This window comes from Carlito syrichta, unplaced genomic scaffold (assembly GCF_000164805.1).
Source record: "Carlito syrichta isolate Samal-C Ts95f unplaced genomic scaffold, Tarsius_syrichta-2.0.1 Scaffold66841, whole genome shotgun sequence".
NCBI lineage: Eukaryota > Metazoa > Chordata > Mammalia > Primates > Tarsiidae > Carlito > Carlito syrichta.
The window spans coordinates 1,630-19,111 of record NW_007010937.1 but is presented as its reverse complement, the minus strand read 5'-3'; the positions used below and the strand labels follow the sequence as shown (position 1 = coordinate 19,111).

The 17,482-nt window shown below is 37.5% G+C and overlaps 1 protein-coding gene across 1 annotated transcript in view; it reads right to left on the bottom strand.

The window, feature by feature from the left end:
- The window catches only part of LOC103253157 (ATP-binding cassette sub-family A member 10-like), a gene marked incomplete at its 3' end in the record, with an annotated part of 47,227 nt that extends 29,966 nt beyond the window's left edge, over window positions 1–17,261 (bottom strand). The window contains exons 1-8 of the mRNA XM_008051606.2: window positions 16,955–17,261; window positions 11,540–11,708; window positions 6,734–6,792; window positions 5,601–5,711; window positions 4,431–4,606; window positions 4,149–4,268; window positions 3,772–3,910; window positions 2,408–2,498 (exon numbers count right to left, since the gene is read on the bottom strand). Coding sequence (XP_008049797.2) covers window positions 2,408–2,498; window positions 3,772–3,910; window positions 4,149–4,268; window positions 4,431–4,606; window positions 5,601–5,711; window positions 6,734–6,792; window positions 11,540–11,708; window positions 16,955–17,261 — 1,172 coding nt within the window. The remainder of the gene's footprint in view (window positions 1–2,407; window positions 2,499–3,771; window positions 3,911–4,148; window positions 4,269–4,430; window positions 4,607–5,600; window positions 5,712–6,733; window positions 6,793–11,539; window positions 11,709–16,954) is intronic.
- Between the last annotated feature and the right edge of the window lie 221 nt (window positions 17,262–17,482).

Here is a 17,482-nt window from a genome sequence, read left to right as displayed (position 1 = left end):
TCCCGCCACTGTCAACCCTTTTCTTATAGTATTACGATTAATTGTTCAAGGTCCACTTATGAATGAGAACATGTGATGCTCAGATCCTTGTTTCTGTGAGAGATCACTCAGTATTATAAACTCTAATTCCATCCAGGTTGCTGCAAAATTCATGATTTTGTTCTTTTTTATGGTCGCATAATATTCCATTGTGTATATGTACCTGTCGGGAGCCATAATCTTACAGGTGCCAGTTCTGAAGCTGCCTGAAGCGTACCCACTTCACCAGGCAGGCAGAGCCACTGGTGAAAACCATGGAATGGCAGAGCCCCATGGAAGGGAAGGCAGAGGGACTTCAGATGGCCCTGGGAAAAACAACAATGTACGCTCCTCATGGCATTAAGTTTCATGACATGTTTATCCCGGATGTTTGTTAAAAATTTATCCGTTAAACACTCTGTTTTGAATGAAACCCAATTCTATGGATCAACCAAAACTAGACATGACATCCAAAGGTCATTAGTTAATGATCTTCTTTTAAACAATCCTCTAACCAAAATAAGGCAGATTTCTGCTTCTCTTCCCCCGCCCAGCTGAGACAATACTTGTTTCACCCTTGTATGAGAACATAAAGAAATCTTTCCCAGAATTGAACACAGCAGGACAGGCCATTCTAGAGTAACAGTAAACAGTTTAATTATTTTGTAGAGAATAGTTTCACCATTCCACTTTTTCTTCATAGAAGCACTAGAGATATTAAATCAAATAGACAAGTTATTTTTATAGTGAAAATCGATAATTATGTTGGATATAAAATTAATAATAGAATATGGTGGGCGCTGAGAGGGAAAAGTAGTATGCAGAATTTAGATTGGTTTGACCCATTTTTACCATACACTGGTGTTTATGATAAGAATTTTGTTAGATGGTTTTGGATAAATGGACGCAGGATCAGAGCCAGTGAGGTTTCCACCTGGGAGCAGATAAAGTGCAGTGAACCTCTGATTATGTCTGAAAAGGCTAAAATCCTGTGGGAACAGAGAAAGAAAGTATATGTGAAGCGGGACACAAGATATGGTGTTGGTTAACAGATAGTATGTAAATCATAGATGATATAAAGTATAAGTAAGATAAATAATAGAAATAGAAAAAACTATAGATATAAAAATTTAAATAGAGTTAAAGTACAGAATAAGATTTATAAGATAGAATAGAGAAGTTAAGATGGAATAGAGAAGTTAAAAAACATCCCTTAAAGGAAGTAAAAAAAAAAAAAAAGACTTGCCTTACGTCAGCAGGTTTCATACCTTAGGGGCATAAGCTAATATTTGCTGCTATAGTTGCAAAATATTAAATAGATGCATAAGCAATATAAAGTTAAAAGTTAGCATAAATAATAGACATTTTTGTTTAGATCATTAAAGATTAAAAATCAACGGAAGGGGTTTTGGATATCACATGTTGTTTTAAATTGTAACTAGTTGGAAAAATATACGTGTAATGTTTAGATTATGCCAAAAAAAGCATTATAAATATAGCCTCATGAGCAATAAAGTTTTGCCGTGATTGCCATCCTCATCGAAGGTGTGTGGTCTCTGTCTCTCCCCGCTTCTCTCACCTCCCCTTCGGGCCCCACCCAACTGGAGCAGGTCTCCGACATGTACCACATTTTTAAAATCCAGTTCTCTAACATCTAGGATCTACGATGCCAGTAACTTCTGTGTGCAGATCCTGTCTGAAATAGTTGGTGCTTTCTAAAATGTTCCATGTAATATTCTGTCATTCGGATTTGGAATACAACTTCAGACCTTTAGGGCAAATTGTTTTGCTAAAAATGATCAGTGAAATATGCACAACTTATGTATCCATAAAACTAAAATTTAAATTTATCAGTAGAGGTTATATAAATATTGGTTAAAGAATGTCGTATTGAAAAATATACGAGTTTTTAAAAATTGGCATGCTTAAACTTGGATGGACTTAGAGTCTATAATACTGAATGGTCTACCACAGAAACAAAGAACTGAGTATCACATGCTCTCACTCATAAGTGGACCTTGAACAATTATCTAATACTGTAAGAAAAGGATTGGCAGTAGTGGGAAACCGCCCAGGGCGGGGGGCACACCTCATCAACAAGGGTACCTGCTTAATGAACATTTGTATACCTAACCCTGAATTGTACCCCACATCTTTAAAATAAAAAATCATTTAAAAAAATAAAATAAAAATAAAAATTGGAATGCTTAAATCCAAGAGATAACCAACAAAGAAAATGTTAATAAAGGAGACATTTTGTGCTGTTTATTGTAAAATAATGTCTACCAAAAATTCAGTTAGCTTTCTTATTTCTCTAAAGAATTACATTAAATGTCACTCTTGTACTGAAACACTTATATTAAAATTAACTGCACCCAGAATGCATTACCTTAAATGATATCCTATACCCCATTTTCTCTTCAGAAACAAAGATGATCCTGCGCATTTCAAATTCCCATTAGACAGAAATACTTTCCTGTCTGAGTAGGAAGGAAGACAAAACAAATTTTATAAAGAATAATTCCTTACTTGGTATATTCTCTACTCTGGATACAAAAATACTGAATGAATTCTTTCTATATGAATGCAACTGTGATGTAATTGAGCCCCTAGGTACAGTACTGCCTCTAATCCTCATGCCTATCGTGAAGCAAGTCCCAGAAATTCACTGCACTCCCCATAGCTAATCCAATGCCACAAAAAGTTGCAAGGATGGTCCACCTCTTCACTCATTTCTTTAACCACATACATTAGTATGCAACTTTGCAGCATAACACCAACATGTGACTTGCTTTGGCCAACAGCATCTTAGCAGATGTTAGCAAGTAGAGGCATGAAATGGGCTTATACATTGGGACTTGCTCTCTTAAGGCTCGATCACTGTCATGAGAACATGACAGGGTTAGCCTGCTTGAAGAAGAAGTGCACCTAGGGGGAAGCTAAGCCACCTGCACCACCCTAGTCGATGGCACTTGACGCCCCAGATATACGGATGGACCCAGTCAAGACCTGAAAATTTCCCCAGGTGAGTCCATGTTAAATTGCAAACTCTCCAATTCACGAGCTAAATAAATGTTGATTGACTTAAGGCACCGACTTTGAAGGAGGTGGTTACACAGCATTATTGAAGCAAGGGAAAACTGAAACGAGAAGTAAAGCTTATTTTACTTCGGATTTCATGGAGGAGTTGAATACAGTATTACGTTGTATACCACACAGCAAAATATTATCTTCTTTTCGCTGAGTCCCTTTCTGGATTTTTTTTTTTTTTTTTTTCAGATTCTTCCCTCACATACTTTCTGGGATTGTCGAAACTAGTTTTCCCCACCTGCCTTTATTTCCTAGGCGAAAAAATTGTGTTCTATCTCTAATTCTGCAGTCTTCACACCCAATCACTCATCGCAGTGAACAAAGGATCTTCCTAACTTGGCAACAAAATGTAAATTTTAAAAAATTTTTCCTAAAGTTTTTTTCTCTGTAAGAAAGACAATATAGGAGTTTCAAATCTCTCAAAACATGCTTGTAATTGATGTAGACAGTCAAGAAACTTATAGACAAGAAGAAAATACTTAAAGCAGGGGTCTAAGAATTCACTGGGAGATCCAAATTCCTCTGAGAAAAATTGCATTTTTAGAGTACAGCAACTTAGGCGGACTGCATTCGAGATTCTCTTCTTTTGCAAACAGACTATAGAAGATTTCTCTTATGCTAAACCCTTAGATAACTAGTTAAAATAAGGAAACCAAGAATCACCAGCCAAGATGTCAGCCTCATCCATGAACTGAGTACTGAAGAGGATCACATGGTCTGTTTTACACTCCTTCAGGAGGCTCCATATTTGATGTGTTGAAAGGGGATCTAGTCCAGCAGTTGGTTCGTCCAATAGCAAAATCTGCAGAAGGAAATGTACGAAAGTGTCTCTTTTTCACAGTGAGGATCCTCAGAAAGCAGCATAAAAACCAGTGTCACCTCTAGACCTGAATACAGACCTCTGCCGGGTCCCTAGCAGGCTTACCTGGGACTTTATCTCAAGTTTTCTTTCACATTTGGTAATTACAGTAGGAGTTGGACTTTAATATATTGCTTTATATCCTTTAGTCCAAATCTGTCTTTAAAATATTTTCTCTCACCTGAGGATCTCCTAGAATGGCAATCCCAAGTGTTAGTTTTCTCTTCTGTCCACCACTTAATTTTTTAGCAATAACATCTTGAATGCTTTGCATGTCTAATTCCACTATAATTCTTTTCACCTATAAGAAAAAACCCTGCATTAACAGTGCAAAATATTTACTCTAGAATTTCACTGATTAACCTTTATATAAAAAAAGAAAAATAATGGTTGAAAAAACTATAGTCAAAAGTAAATTAAGCAACTTATTTCTGAAGTCATCGATTTTAATGTGTTTATCTACCTCTTGTTCTACTTCCTTTGGCTGAATCCCTCTTATTTTGGCAAATAGCCTAAGGTTTTCTCTCACAGTCAGAAAGTCAAACTGAAAATTGAACTGTGGACAAAATCCAATGTTTTTTCTGATTTCTTCCATGTCAGTTATTTCAGAAAGTTGGGTATTACAAATAGTGACTGATCCTATAAAAATACAAATTTTAAATAACTTAACACCAGGGTAGTAATTCTACATTGAGTGATAAAATATAATATTAGTAGTTAGATCTTGTTAAGAAACTTGCCTTGATTAGTTGAAGAAACTTCACATTTTCTAATTGCATAATGAATATAATACACAATATTCTTAACATGAATATCTGTGTCCACAGCAATGCAAAGCCAAATAATAGTGGAATGGAGTCATATGGAAGGTCGATTTTTAGAGCTTTTAGGAATCGCCACACTGATTTCCACAGAGGCTGTACCTGCAATCCCCCTACTGGGAATATACCCTGAAGAACTCAAATCACTCTATAAAAAAGATACCTGCATACGTATGTTTATCGCAGCATTGTTCACAATAGCAAGATCATGGAACCAACCATGCTGTCCATCAAAAGAGGACCGGATTTTAAAAATGCGGTACACATACACCATGGAATATTACGCAGCCATAAAAAAGAACAAAATCATGAATTTTGCAGCAACCTGGATGGAAATAGAGTCTATAATACTAAGTGACCTCTCACAGGTACAAAGATCTGAGCATCACATGTTCTCACTCATAAGTGGACCTTGAACAACTACCGTAATACTATAAGAAAAGGATTGACAGTGGCGGGAAACTATGGTGGGGGGGACAGGGAGGGGAAGGGAGGTGGGATAACGGCAGTCAATATCTGTCTGGGGGAAGGGGGGCACACCTTACCAACAAGAGTACCTGCACAATCCATATTTGTATACATAACCCTTAACTGAACCCCACAACTTTAAAATAAAAATATATATATTAAAAAAAATAGTGGAATGGAGATGCAAACTTTCTCATGAATTTATGTACATATGAACTAAATATTTCCTGTTCTAAATTATTCAACAGTATAAGAAGCCCAATTTAGAGTAATATTTTTCTTTCATATAATCAGATTGAAAGACTTCAATTTACAGCCTGGTTTTTAGCAAATTTTTTTCTCACCTTCTGTAGAAGCAGATAATCCACTAAGAATGTTTAGCAGTGTTGATTTACCAGCTCCACTATGCCCAAGTATTGCAGTGATCTGTCCTTCATATATGTCAAAGCTTATGCCTATTTTAGAATAAAATGTGAAAATTAGATTTTGGATTATATGCAGATGAAATAGACGTTAATAAAATTGGAAGGGTAAAATATATCTCAGCATTTTATTTCATTGGTATTTTAATATATCCTCTATAAAATGATATATATAATTGTAAAAGTTATATATTTATGAATAAAATGCATCTTTGGAGAAATTGGATCAAGAATTTCAATATGAATGTCTACCTTGCTGCCACCTTCAAATTCTTTGAATGTCAAAAAATATACACATTTGCTATTAAAAAACAAAGAGAAGGCTACCAGAGATAAAAAGCAAAACACAGTTTATTTGCTTCCTAGGCAAAAGAAAGCAGTGTGGCTTAAGAAGTGTTTCCACTGAAGTTTCCAGAGCTGGAAAGAGAGAGGTCCGTTACAGAGATCAAGGAGGAGAGCTGATTCCGAATCAGGACTAGTTCAGGAGAGCACTGGTTTCCTCTGGCACTGATCATTGTTCTGTTTTTATAACAAAAGTGTCACAAGACATGTTACAGGCATTTTCATATGCACCCTACTTAGGACTTGACAACTTTTCCTTAACATTTGAAAGATTAGCTCCATTGGAAAATAAAAATTCCATTAGCATATCAGAAATCTTAAGAGATTCTCTGAAGACAGAAAACATGGAATTAGATTGTCAGAAAATCAAAAACAAGGCAAACCAACAGCCCAAAGCAGATGATGAAAAGTTCAATGAAAATAAAATCAATTCCAGTGATTCTTCAGGCTTAGTTTGGCAAAGCCAAGTTAAAAAGTATAAAGCAGTATGAATAGTGCAATGTCATTTGGAAAAATAGTTTATATATACATATATACATAGTAAAAGATAATATACTATTGATAGCTGCCCTCCAGAGTAAAAACATGCTTTTAAATGTTTTTCTTTCATCTATACTACTTTTCTAATTTTCTACTATAATTATTTGTATTTTATGGTCACGAAATTTATTTAATTAAAAACATCATCAAAACAAATAAGTGTTTCTCTTTACCTTGCAATACTTCTACCTTGCCAGGCTTTCCCTTATATTCTTTTTTAACCTTTCTGATTCTGAAAAAAGAGTAAGTAACTTTGAGGTCAATGAATTTTTTTAATAGCACAGATAACAATTCATAGCTAAACCTGAACTTCACAGTATAGGGTGTCGCCCTTTTAATAGGATCGAAGGAGGGCAGTGGTAAACTTATTTATACAGACCTGCTCATTTTCTTACCACTTGGCATTTCATGTATTCCCACTATGTTCCCAAATTTACCAAATAAATAAGGGAAAGCTGCAACTGAAAGAAGTAAAGAAGGAAGACAGAGCAGGAGAAAGGGAAAGCAGCTTTTCCTCAATCCTGTGTCCCTCCCAACCATTCTTCCCTTTCACAGGCAAATTTACCAAAATAATGGTCTTTATTCCCTGTTTCCATCTCTTACCCAACATTTATTTCTCAGCCTAAGACAGTATAGCTTCTAACTCTACCACTCCACGGAAACTACTCTCAATGAAGTTTACCAGTGACATTCAAATTACTGAATCCAGCTGGGCTCGGTGGCTCAGCCTGTAATCCCACGCCTTTGGGAGGCTAAGGTGAGTGGATTGCCTGAGCCCGCGGGTTCGAGACCTGCCTGGGCAACTTGGCAAGACCTCATCTCTACAATAAATCAAAAAATTAGCCGGGTGTGGTAGCACGCGCCTGTAGTTCCAGCTATTTGGAAGGCTGAGGCGGAAGGATCGCCAGAGCCCAGTAGGTCGAGGCTGCGGTGGCCGGGAGTGGCCACTGCACTCCAGTCTGGGCGACGGAGTGAGACTCCAACGCAAAAACAAAACAAAACAAAACAAAAACAAATTACTGAATCCAACAGACACTTTTCAGTCCTCGTTTGATAGACCTCATTACTATTTTTAAGTCACTGTTCATTCTTTTCTTTTAGCAAGGATCTATTTCTCTGGCTTCTCCCTTTTTGGTTCCACATTCTTCACTTGCTATTCCTTCTCAGCATAGTTTATCAACTCCTGAAACTGGATTTTATACTTGACCAACTACTTTTCTTATTCTCAAATCTTTGCTATGCAGTCTTAGCCACTGTCATGACTTTGACCCCTACCTAGATTCTAATGATTCTCAAATTTGTATCATCAGATATTTCTTTAGAGTTTCAGATTTATATACAGCTTTTTGCTAGACAGCTGTTCTTGGATATCAAACTGAATGCAGGATATTGTCCTCCAAACCAGGCCCACTTCCATTTTCTATCTCAGTTAATATCTCTACCATCTACCCAGAAACTCAAGCTAAGAGCCTGAGAGGTATTCTTAACTCTCTCTCTCTCTCCCTTTCTCATCCCATCTTGAGGCATACAAAATTAACCCAATTTAAATGTTAGGAATTTATAAATTTGGTTTTATGAATCTGTTTGGATTTATTCCTTTACTCCTTGCTCATGACCTTCTAGACCATCCTCATTACCTTTCACCTCAACCGGGGCTATGACCTCTGTGCTGGATTATTAGTTATTTCTTTTGCGTCTGCACTAGCCTCTTCTCTTCTGCAATGCAGAAGACATACCAGGGACTAGGCTTCTCAGAATCCCGTTCTCTGTACCCAACTTTGCTAACAAGAAGAACTTGGGCAAGATTTGGAGAGCAGAAATGAAACAAGGTCACAGAGATTAAACACATGGGCAGACACGAGGTTTATGGCAGCTCTTAGACTTCCTAATGAGAACTGCTTTTCTGTTGCAGATTACGATAACTGGTGAGAGGAAGTTTTCCCAGAAAAATCCCTAAGGCTTGCAACAGTTTACCAGCAAACTTCTTGAAAATCACCCATTTCTGTGCATCAGGCAAAGGTCCTTCCGTGACTATTTCCCTGACTATCTGGCTATAACTTTTTTACTTCCTCTCCTCCAAACCTTGTATATTTGTGAGTCCCTAATGCCTATCTTAGACTGTTTCACTCCCATAACATTTCTAGCAACTCACTTTTCCTGCCCATACCCAGACTGGTATCTCCTAAATAATTCCATTTCTCTAGTTGTGTCAACCTCATATCCAATCTCCAGAAAGCTGCCATAGTGATCTATCAAAGATCTGGTTGCCTAATTTGCCTCCCTAAAATCACTCAGTGATTCTCTACACATTACAGGACAGGCTACTCTTCTTAACCCGGCAAAAAAGAAACAAAGAAACTTCTCCATGAGCTGATCTGGTCCCTACCTCTTAAGGTTTACCTCTCTGTCTTCTAGCCTTGTACCTTACGTTCAGAGATGTTGGTTCCCTGTGCTTCCTAGACATACACGCTCACTTGCTGTCCCATGTTACTCATGCCACAGCCTTTGTAGAAGGATCTTCACATGCCCCATCACACTTTATAAGACTAAGATCTTTTTTTTTTTCCCATAAGACCGTCTCAAGAGTCATCTCTTTCTGACCTTTCCCACTGCATTGGGCTGGGTTGGATAACTCTTCTCTGTGTTCTATTAATTCTCTGTGTCCATCTCTACCACTTCTTTTACTAATTGCCTATTTCAGTGTTTATTTCCCCCTGGACTGCACCTTTCTTGAGGTGAAAGACTATCATTCGTCTCTGCATCCTAATTCCAACAAAAGGCTAGTTGATGGATGAATTAATTTGTCAGCAGGAACTGTCTGGTTCAAAATTATCAGAGAGGTTTGAGGCAAGTTAAACCATTAAGTATAGAGAGAGGAAATGTCAAGGCAAACAACATAGTATGGAGGTTTAGACAGGCTTACACTGGCACATTCATCTGAGAGTATACTCAGTTCATATTAAATACTCAAGGGCAAATTGGACTTAAGACTACTGAATAGGATGACTAGTGTCATCTACTTACTTAGGAAACCTAAATAACTCCTCTTTACACCACACACATGCATACCCATCTCCATTGCCCATTGGATGAATATGGGTCAGATTCATTGTCTTGGGCATTTTTAATGACATCATGTTTCCAATCGCATTTGGACTGACAAAGGAAGAACTAAAGTAGTTTAGTTATAATCTAGCTTGCTAAGTGACACAATACTAAATTTTCTGATGTCTACATAACTACTGTAAGAGCTAATAGTGAGGAAAGTGATACAATGGAACAGCTTGAAAGTCTTCACACAGGAGACAGGACTTGAAAGACTAATAAAAATGGCAGAATTTGAGATGTTCCATCAATTCCAAGGAACAAAGAGTTTTAACCTTGATCTTTTCCTCTCAGTTTATAGCTTTCTCTCCTTCCTGTTATCTTTCTCCTTTTTCCACTTCTCCCAGAAACTTTTTATCAATCGCTTTCTACCTATTTTGAAATAAGGAAGATTGGTATAAGCCTGATTGAATTTATTTATGGTATTCATAACATCGAACATTTATTGAATATCTATTTTTGGCCAGGTACTGTTCTATGTGATATCTCATTTACTCTTCATGACAAACATTGTACTATTGTTATGCCCATTTTTGTGATAAAGAAGGCCAGGTGTGGTGGCTCAAGCCTGTCATCCCAGCACGTTGAGAGGCCAAGGTGAGGGAATTGCCTGAGCCCACAGATTCAAAAACAGCCCAGGCAACTTGGAGAGACCTCATCTCTACAATAAATCAAAAAAATTAGCTGGCTGTGGTATCGCACGCCTGTAGTTCCAGCTACTTGGAAGGTGGAGGCAGAAGGATAGCCGGAGCCCAGCAGGTCGATGCTGGGGTGGCCATGAGCGTGCTACTGTACTCCAGCCTGGGTGACAGAGTGAGAATCCAACTCCAAAAAAAAAAGATAAAGAAACAGAAGCAGGGGCAGATTAAGCACTTTAGTTGGGATTACACAGTTAAGAACTGACAAAACCAGGATTCCAACCACGTGGTTTAAATATATGAACCACATTCTAATCACTATGGTCCACTGCCTCTTCAAAACATACTCTAAAAAGATAACTTCACATAAATGGAATGTCACCTAAAATTATTTCTCAAAAATCTCCAATAAAGTAAGCAAATGCCTAGGGAAGCGTGCACTAGATCATGACAAAATAAAGACCTGAGCAGTCGTTGTCTACACATCTTCCTGGTTTCCCTTAAAATCTTGTATTGATGGCTCTCCCTACATTACTTCTTATACTTCTTATTTCCATAACCTTTCCATCAATCATACAAATTTGGATACAGAACTAACATTTATCCAGCTCCTATTATGTAACGGGCATACATGCTTAATTATCTTATTCATTCTTTACATTACTACAGATGACAGACAGGCATTATACTCTTCTCGGAAATAAAAAGAAATGAAGATTGGAGAGCTCATATAGTTTAACCAAAAGTCACAAAACTCATAAATTTTGGAGAGGGCTTTTGAATTCAAAATTTTAGTCCTTATACCACTAAAAGGGAGATAATCTCGGTGTAAAAAGTATGTATATCATAAGTACTTATAGACTTTATATACCCTGTAGACATATATATGTCCATAACGTGTGTGTGTGTGTGTGTGTGTGTGTGTGTGTGTGTGTGTGTGTGTGTTAGACAACAAAGTAGAGAGGAGAGTATAAATGGTGGGGGATGATAAGATAGAAGACAGAAAGAAGATGAGGAGCAAGAAAATTAAATTACCAGGTCTACTAAATTTTACTGTTGACAATATCAACAGTATTTGCATTTAAAATAGAGAATGAGAGAAATTTAGAATGATAGAAGAGGAAAAACTGAAAGGAGCACACCATCTACATCAGCATTTGACCTGTGACTAGCCCTGCTGCAGCTTGTTTAAGCTTTTTCCTATAAATGTACCTAGTCACACAGTTTCCCATTTACCTTATGGCTTCTTTTCCACGGAATTCTGGAGACACTGGTTCAAAAGAGTCATCAGAGGAATGCTCAGAATGTGTCTCATTTTCAAAGCCTTCATGATGAGTATTTGGTTGTTTGCACCAAAACGAAGACTTTAGGCAAAACGAGGGAGAATGCTGGTGGCCGTCTTTATCTAATTGATCAAGGTAATTACATATGGCATCAATTATAACACTCCAGTAAAGAAGACATCTATCCTAGCACAGGCTGGTATCAATTTTAAACTTACAATATTATATTGGGCATTTACATTTGTAATGTTAAAAGTAGCATTACAGGTACATTAAAGTTAAGACTGTGTTCTGAGAATAGAGATTCTGGAAGCAAAGCCTCAATTTCTCAACCAACTCAGCTTTGACAAAGCTCCCAACAACAACCACTGGGGAGAAGAGAACTTATTCAGTCAATGGTGTTGGGGAAACTGGCTGATCACATGCAGAAGATTGAAACAGGATCCCTACCTATCCCCATACACAAAAATCAGCTCTAAATGGATCAAAGACCTAAACATAAAACCTCAAACTATAAGAATCTTAGAAAATCCAAGAGAAATCCCTATGGAAATTGGAACTGGCAACCAATTCCTGATCAGAACCCTAAATGCCCATACCTTAAGAAATAAGATAGACAAGTGGGACCTCATCAAACTAACGAGCTTCTGCAAAGCAAAAGAAACCATCAAGAGAGTGGGGAGACATCCCACAGAATCGGAAAAAATATTTGCCAACTGTATATCTGACAAAGGCCTAACATCTAGGATCAACAAGGAACTCAAACGCACCGAAAGGAAACAAACAAACAGCCCCATTAAAAAGTGTGCAAAAGACATGAATAAACACTTCTCAAAAGAAGATATACGGGCAGCCAACAGACACATGAAAAAGTGCTCAGCCTCACTCATCATCAGAGAAATGCAAATCCAAACCACATCGAGATACCACCTAACTCCGGTAAGAGTGGCCATCGTTAATAAAACAAACAACAACAGATGCTGGCAAGGATGCAGAAATAAAGGAACGCTTCTACACTTCTGGTGGGAATGCAAACTAGTGTTACCTCTTTGGAAGACAGTGGGGCGATTTCTGAAAGAACTAGAAATTGACCTTCCATATGACCCAGCAATCCCCCTACTGGGAATATACCCAGAGGAATTCAAATAATTCTACAAAAAAGATAACTGCACATGCATGTTTGTTGCAGCTCTATTCGCAAGGGCAAAAACGTGGAACCAACCATGCTGCCCATCAAAGCTGAACTGGATTTACAAAAAAAATGTGGTATATATACACAATGGAATATTAAGCAGCCATAAAGAAAGACAAACATATGAACTTCGCAGCAACTTGGATGAATTTAGAGTCTATCATACTCAGTGATCTATCACAGAAACAGAAAACTGAGTACCACATTTTCTCACTCATAAGCAGACCTTAAACAATTTTCATAATGCTATACGAAAGGAATTGGCAGTAATGGGAAACTGCCAGGGGAGGGAGGGGCACACCTCATCAACAAGGGTACCCGCATAATGAACATTTGTATACCTAACCCTGAATTATACCCCACATTTTTAAAATTAAAAAAAATTTTTTTAAAGACCATGTTCTGATCCCTGATAGGTCTCAGCTGTGGTTCGTAAAAATAAAACAGCTTATAAAAGGAGAAAAAGATGTAGCTATAGGGAACCATATAAAACATCAAGAACTTCACTCAGGAGTTCCAGATACTTGGATGCTTAAAAAGAGAAGTCGTGTAAGCTGTTTCCTGCCAGAACATATTAAGAAATATTATGATGATAATATAGAAGAAACGAATGTTGAAAATAGTGAGCACATCAGTCATTATAAATCAAAAGACAACCTTTTACAAAGCCCTAAGAATACAACAAAAGCAGAAAAACTAAGTAATTAAGAACTTAAAGGTAGACATAGGGCTGGATAGTTGTTGTCATGCAGGAATACAAATAGTATATAGAAAGAAAGAAAAATAAAATTAAGAAATCAGATGTAGGAAGCATGGAAAATTTTATAAACCTATTAGAGAAAGGCATTAAACACAAGTTAAATAGTTTCTTCATTTATTTCATTTTTTGTAATTTTTTAACCAGATACATAGATAATCCTTTTTCTTGTCATGACCTTTGGGAATTACACAGGGATTTTCATTAAGAGATGGTTCATACCATTCCAAGGTAGAACAGGTTCTATTTATAATTAATTTAAAACAGCTTGACAGTTAAATGGATTTATATCTGTTAGAGTAGAAAATTCAGTTGCAGATCTAAATAATATGAGATGGTGTTTTAATGATGTATTCACAAATGGATTTATTAGTGATAAGAGGGGGAAATTTAAAAGATTTTTCAGAAACTACAAGATAATTAAAACATGAAGTTTTCATATGTAATATTCCATTAGAAACTGTTACTGAAAACGAATATATTGTAGGGAGATACACTTGATCAGTGCCACTCCAAAAGAGGAACTGACGAAGAAGAGATACGGCAAATACACTTCCTGACCTATGAAAGCAACAGATATGGATGGCATGTAGAAAAATATGTGGGGAAAACGGAGAAGCTAAAGTTAGAAATTCAGTCTAGAGAAACGAAAATAATAATATTACAGTTTTAGAGATTGGAAGAGCAGAAATGTTTAAAGGTGAAAATATGTAAAAACATCTAGAGTTGAACTAGCTAAAAGGGAAATGACACTATAAAGAGACAACAGAAAAAATTTAGAAGGGAAAAAATTAAAATTGAAAAATAAATTCATTGCATTCATAGAAATTATGCTATTTTTAAAAATTAGCCAAAAATTGAACTATTGTTTATATTTCTGTTTTGCTACTACTGTAGTTCTTTTCTGTCCAGGTAAGTGTCATTATTTTCACCCCTAGTAGCCAAAGGTTGAAAGCAGGAAGTCAACCTTCCCTCCATCTGCTCCAAGAGTCTTTTAAGTCTGTCCTCCCCTTTACATTACACTCACACCTTAATATGATTCCCCATGACACATGGATTATTACATTAGTGTCCACCTCCTTTGAGCTCATCCTCTACACAAGTGCCAGAGTGATTTTCCTAAAATGCAAATCTTACCAATGGAAGGTCCTATATACAAGACTTCAGTCTGTTTCTATTTCCTGCACCAGTGGTTCTAATGCTTTTGGATTTCTTGGACAAATATTATTTCCAAAAGTGAGCACACTGTGTTAAGGACAGTTTAAAAAGCTATGATCTGCTATCCTAACCATCACTGCAAAAAAAAAAACATAATATTTTTACTTCAAAAATGTAGATAAAAGCTGGGCTCAGTGGCTCAGCCTGTAATCCCGTGCTTCGGGAGGCTGAGGTGAGTGAATTGCCTGAGCCCGCGGGTCCGAGACCCACCTGGGCAACTTGGTGAGACCTCATCTCTACAATAAATCAAAAAATTAGCCGGGCATGGTAGCACTGTCTGTAGTTCCAGTTACTTGGAAGGCTGAGGTGGAAGGATTGCTGGAGCCCAGCAGGTCGAGGCTGCAGTGGCTGGGAGCGGCCACTGCACTCCAGTCTGGGTGACAGAGTGAGACTCCAATTCAAAAAAAAAAAGTAGACATAAAAGTTATAATTTCACAATAGAGAACACAACTTTAAATTTAAAAATAAAGTTGTATGAATAAATTTTTCTTTTTCTTACCTGACAAGGTGAAAATTTTGTCAAGGATCATTACTGATACTTGAACTGTGCTAAAGGATAGATTTCAAAATTCTGTATGTGGTGTATCAAGTGAAAGCTATTAGTAGGAAGCTATAGAGGCACTTAATTGAGCCTCAGAATCTCATGGATCCATACATGCTATATTGTCCTGTGCATAGCTATTTGTAGGCATGTGTACTTGAAAAAAAAACCTCTCTTGTAAGTCTGATTAATAATTCTCACAGTAGAAACACGTCATACTCTCCTACTATGCACCAGTTCTGCCAAGTCGCTTTTAATTTCCTTTATGCTATACTATTTCACATTGTCGGGTATACATGCTGTTGGCTATAAAACTTTCTTACACTCTTCTCCACCAGGTGAACTTACTTATCTTCCAAATGCAGTTAGAGTTCTTTCCTTCATGCTTTTCCTGACTTGACAACCCTAGAACTTACCCTATCTAGTAGATGGTAATTATATATATCTTTTCTGACTACGATGATAGGAAACTAGAAGTCAATAATAGGAAGAACTTTGAAAAACCCACAAATATGTGGAAATTAAACAATCAATGAATCAAAAAGAGGTTAAAAGAGAAATTTAAAAATATCTTGAGACAAAATGACCATGCAACACACCAAAACTTTTGGGATGCAACAAAAACAGCTCAAAGAAGGGGAAGTTTATAGCAATAAATACATACATCCAAAGAAAGATCCCAAATAAATGACCTAATGTTACACAGCAAGGACCTAGGGAAAAAAAGAGCAAACTGAGTCCAAAGTTAACAAAAGGAAAGGAAAGAAACAATGAAGAGCAGAGGTGAAACGAAGAAAATAAAGACCAGAAAAATAATAGAAAAGGTTAAGGGCACTAAGAGTTGGTTTTTCAAAAAGATAAACAAAGCCTTCTGACTTTTAGTTAAACTAAGAAAGAAAAAGAGAGAGGCCAGTGGAATAAAATCAACAGCCCCAATATAAACCCACACATTTATAGTAAATAGATTTTCTACAAAGTTGCCAAGAATACACAATGGCAAAGGACAATCTCTTCAAAAAATTATGTTGAAAAAACTAAACTAATGAAATAAGATCCTTATCTCACATCATATAAAGATTGTCCCTGACTCACAAAGGTTTAATTTATGATTTTTCAACTTTACAATGGGTTTATTGGGATGAACCCCATTGTAAGTTGGACTTATATACCAAAATCATCTCAAAATGATTTAAAGATTTAAAACAAACACTTGAATTTGAAAAACTACTAGAATAAAACTTAGGGGTAAAGATCCACGACATTGGGTTGGGCAATGGTTTTTTTTGATGGCATCGCAAAAGCATGGAAAACAAAACAAAAACAGACAAACGAATCTCAAAACTTTTGCACAGCCAGAAAAATAATCAACAGAGTGGAGAGAAGATATTTGCAAATCATACATCTGATAAGGGTTTAACATCCAAATTATATAAGAAACTCAAACAACTCAATACTAAGAAAAAAAAACCCATTTTAAAAATGACAAAGGACCTGAATAAACATTTCTCAAAAAAAGACACGCAAATGGCCAACAGGTGTATGAAAACAATGCTCAGAATCACTACTCATAAAGGGAAATGCAATTAAAGCCACAATGTGAGACTTCTGGCAAGATGGTGAAGGCGCAGCCTGGTCTATGAAACCCTCCGCAAAGGAGAACACAGAGGGTCTCTGGCTCTCTCCCTGGGGGCTGCGGATCCCAACGTTGATAGCCTGCTCTTCACATGGAGCTCGGCCGTCGCCACTGCTGGGGCATCACAGCAGTCTGGACAACCACTGCAGCCAGAGACACAGCAGCCACTGGTGCCACTGCTGCGGCCTCCGTGGCGGCCATAGCACATCACACCACCCATGCCTGAGGCGATCCACGACTTCAGTCCTTGAAGCCCCTGCCAGCAAGATCTGCTGGGATCGCTGCCACCTCTGCTGCCACCGTGATGTCCTGCCGGCCGTGGGTCTCCTCCCATGTGCCTTGAGGCAGGCTCTCATCTCCAGCCTCTGCCCGACTCCTGTCTGGCTCCACCTCCTCTGGGGCAGGCAGCTGAGATAGCACGACCCGCTGGCGATTCAAGGTAACAACACCGAAACGGGAAAAACAGGCTTGAAAACCAGACACAGGCCAGATTTGAGTGGGGAACTGAGGGTAATCTGAACTGCCCTTCATAGCAGGCTGGGAGAAATGGACCCG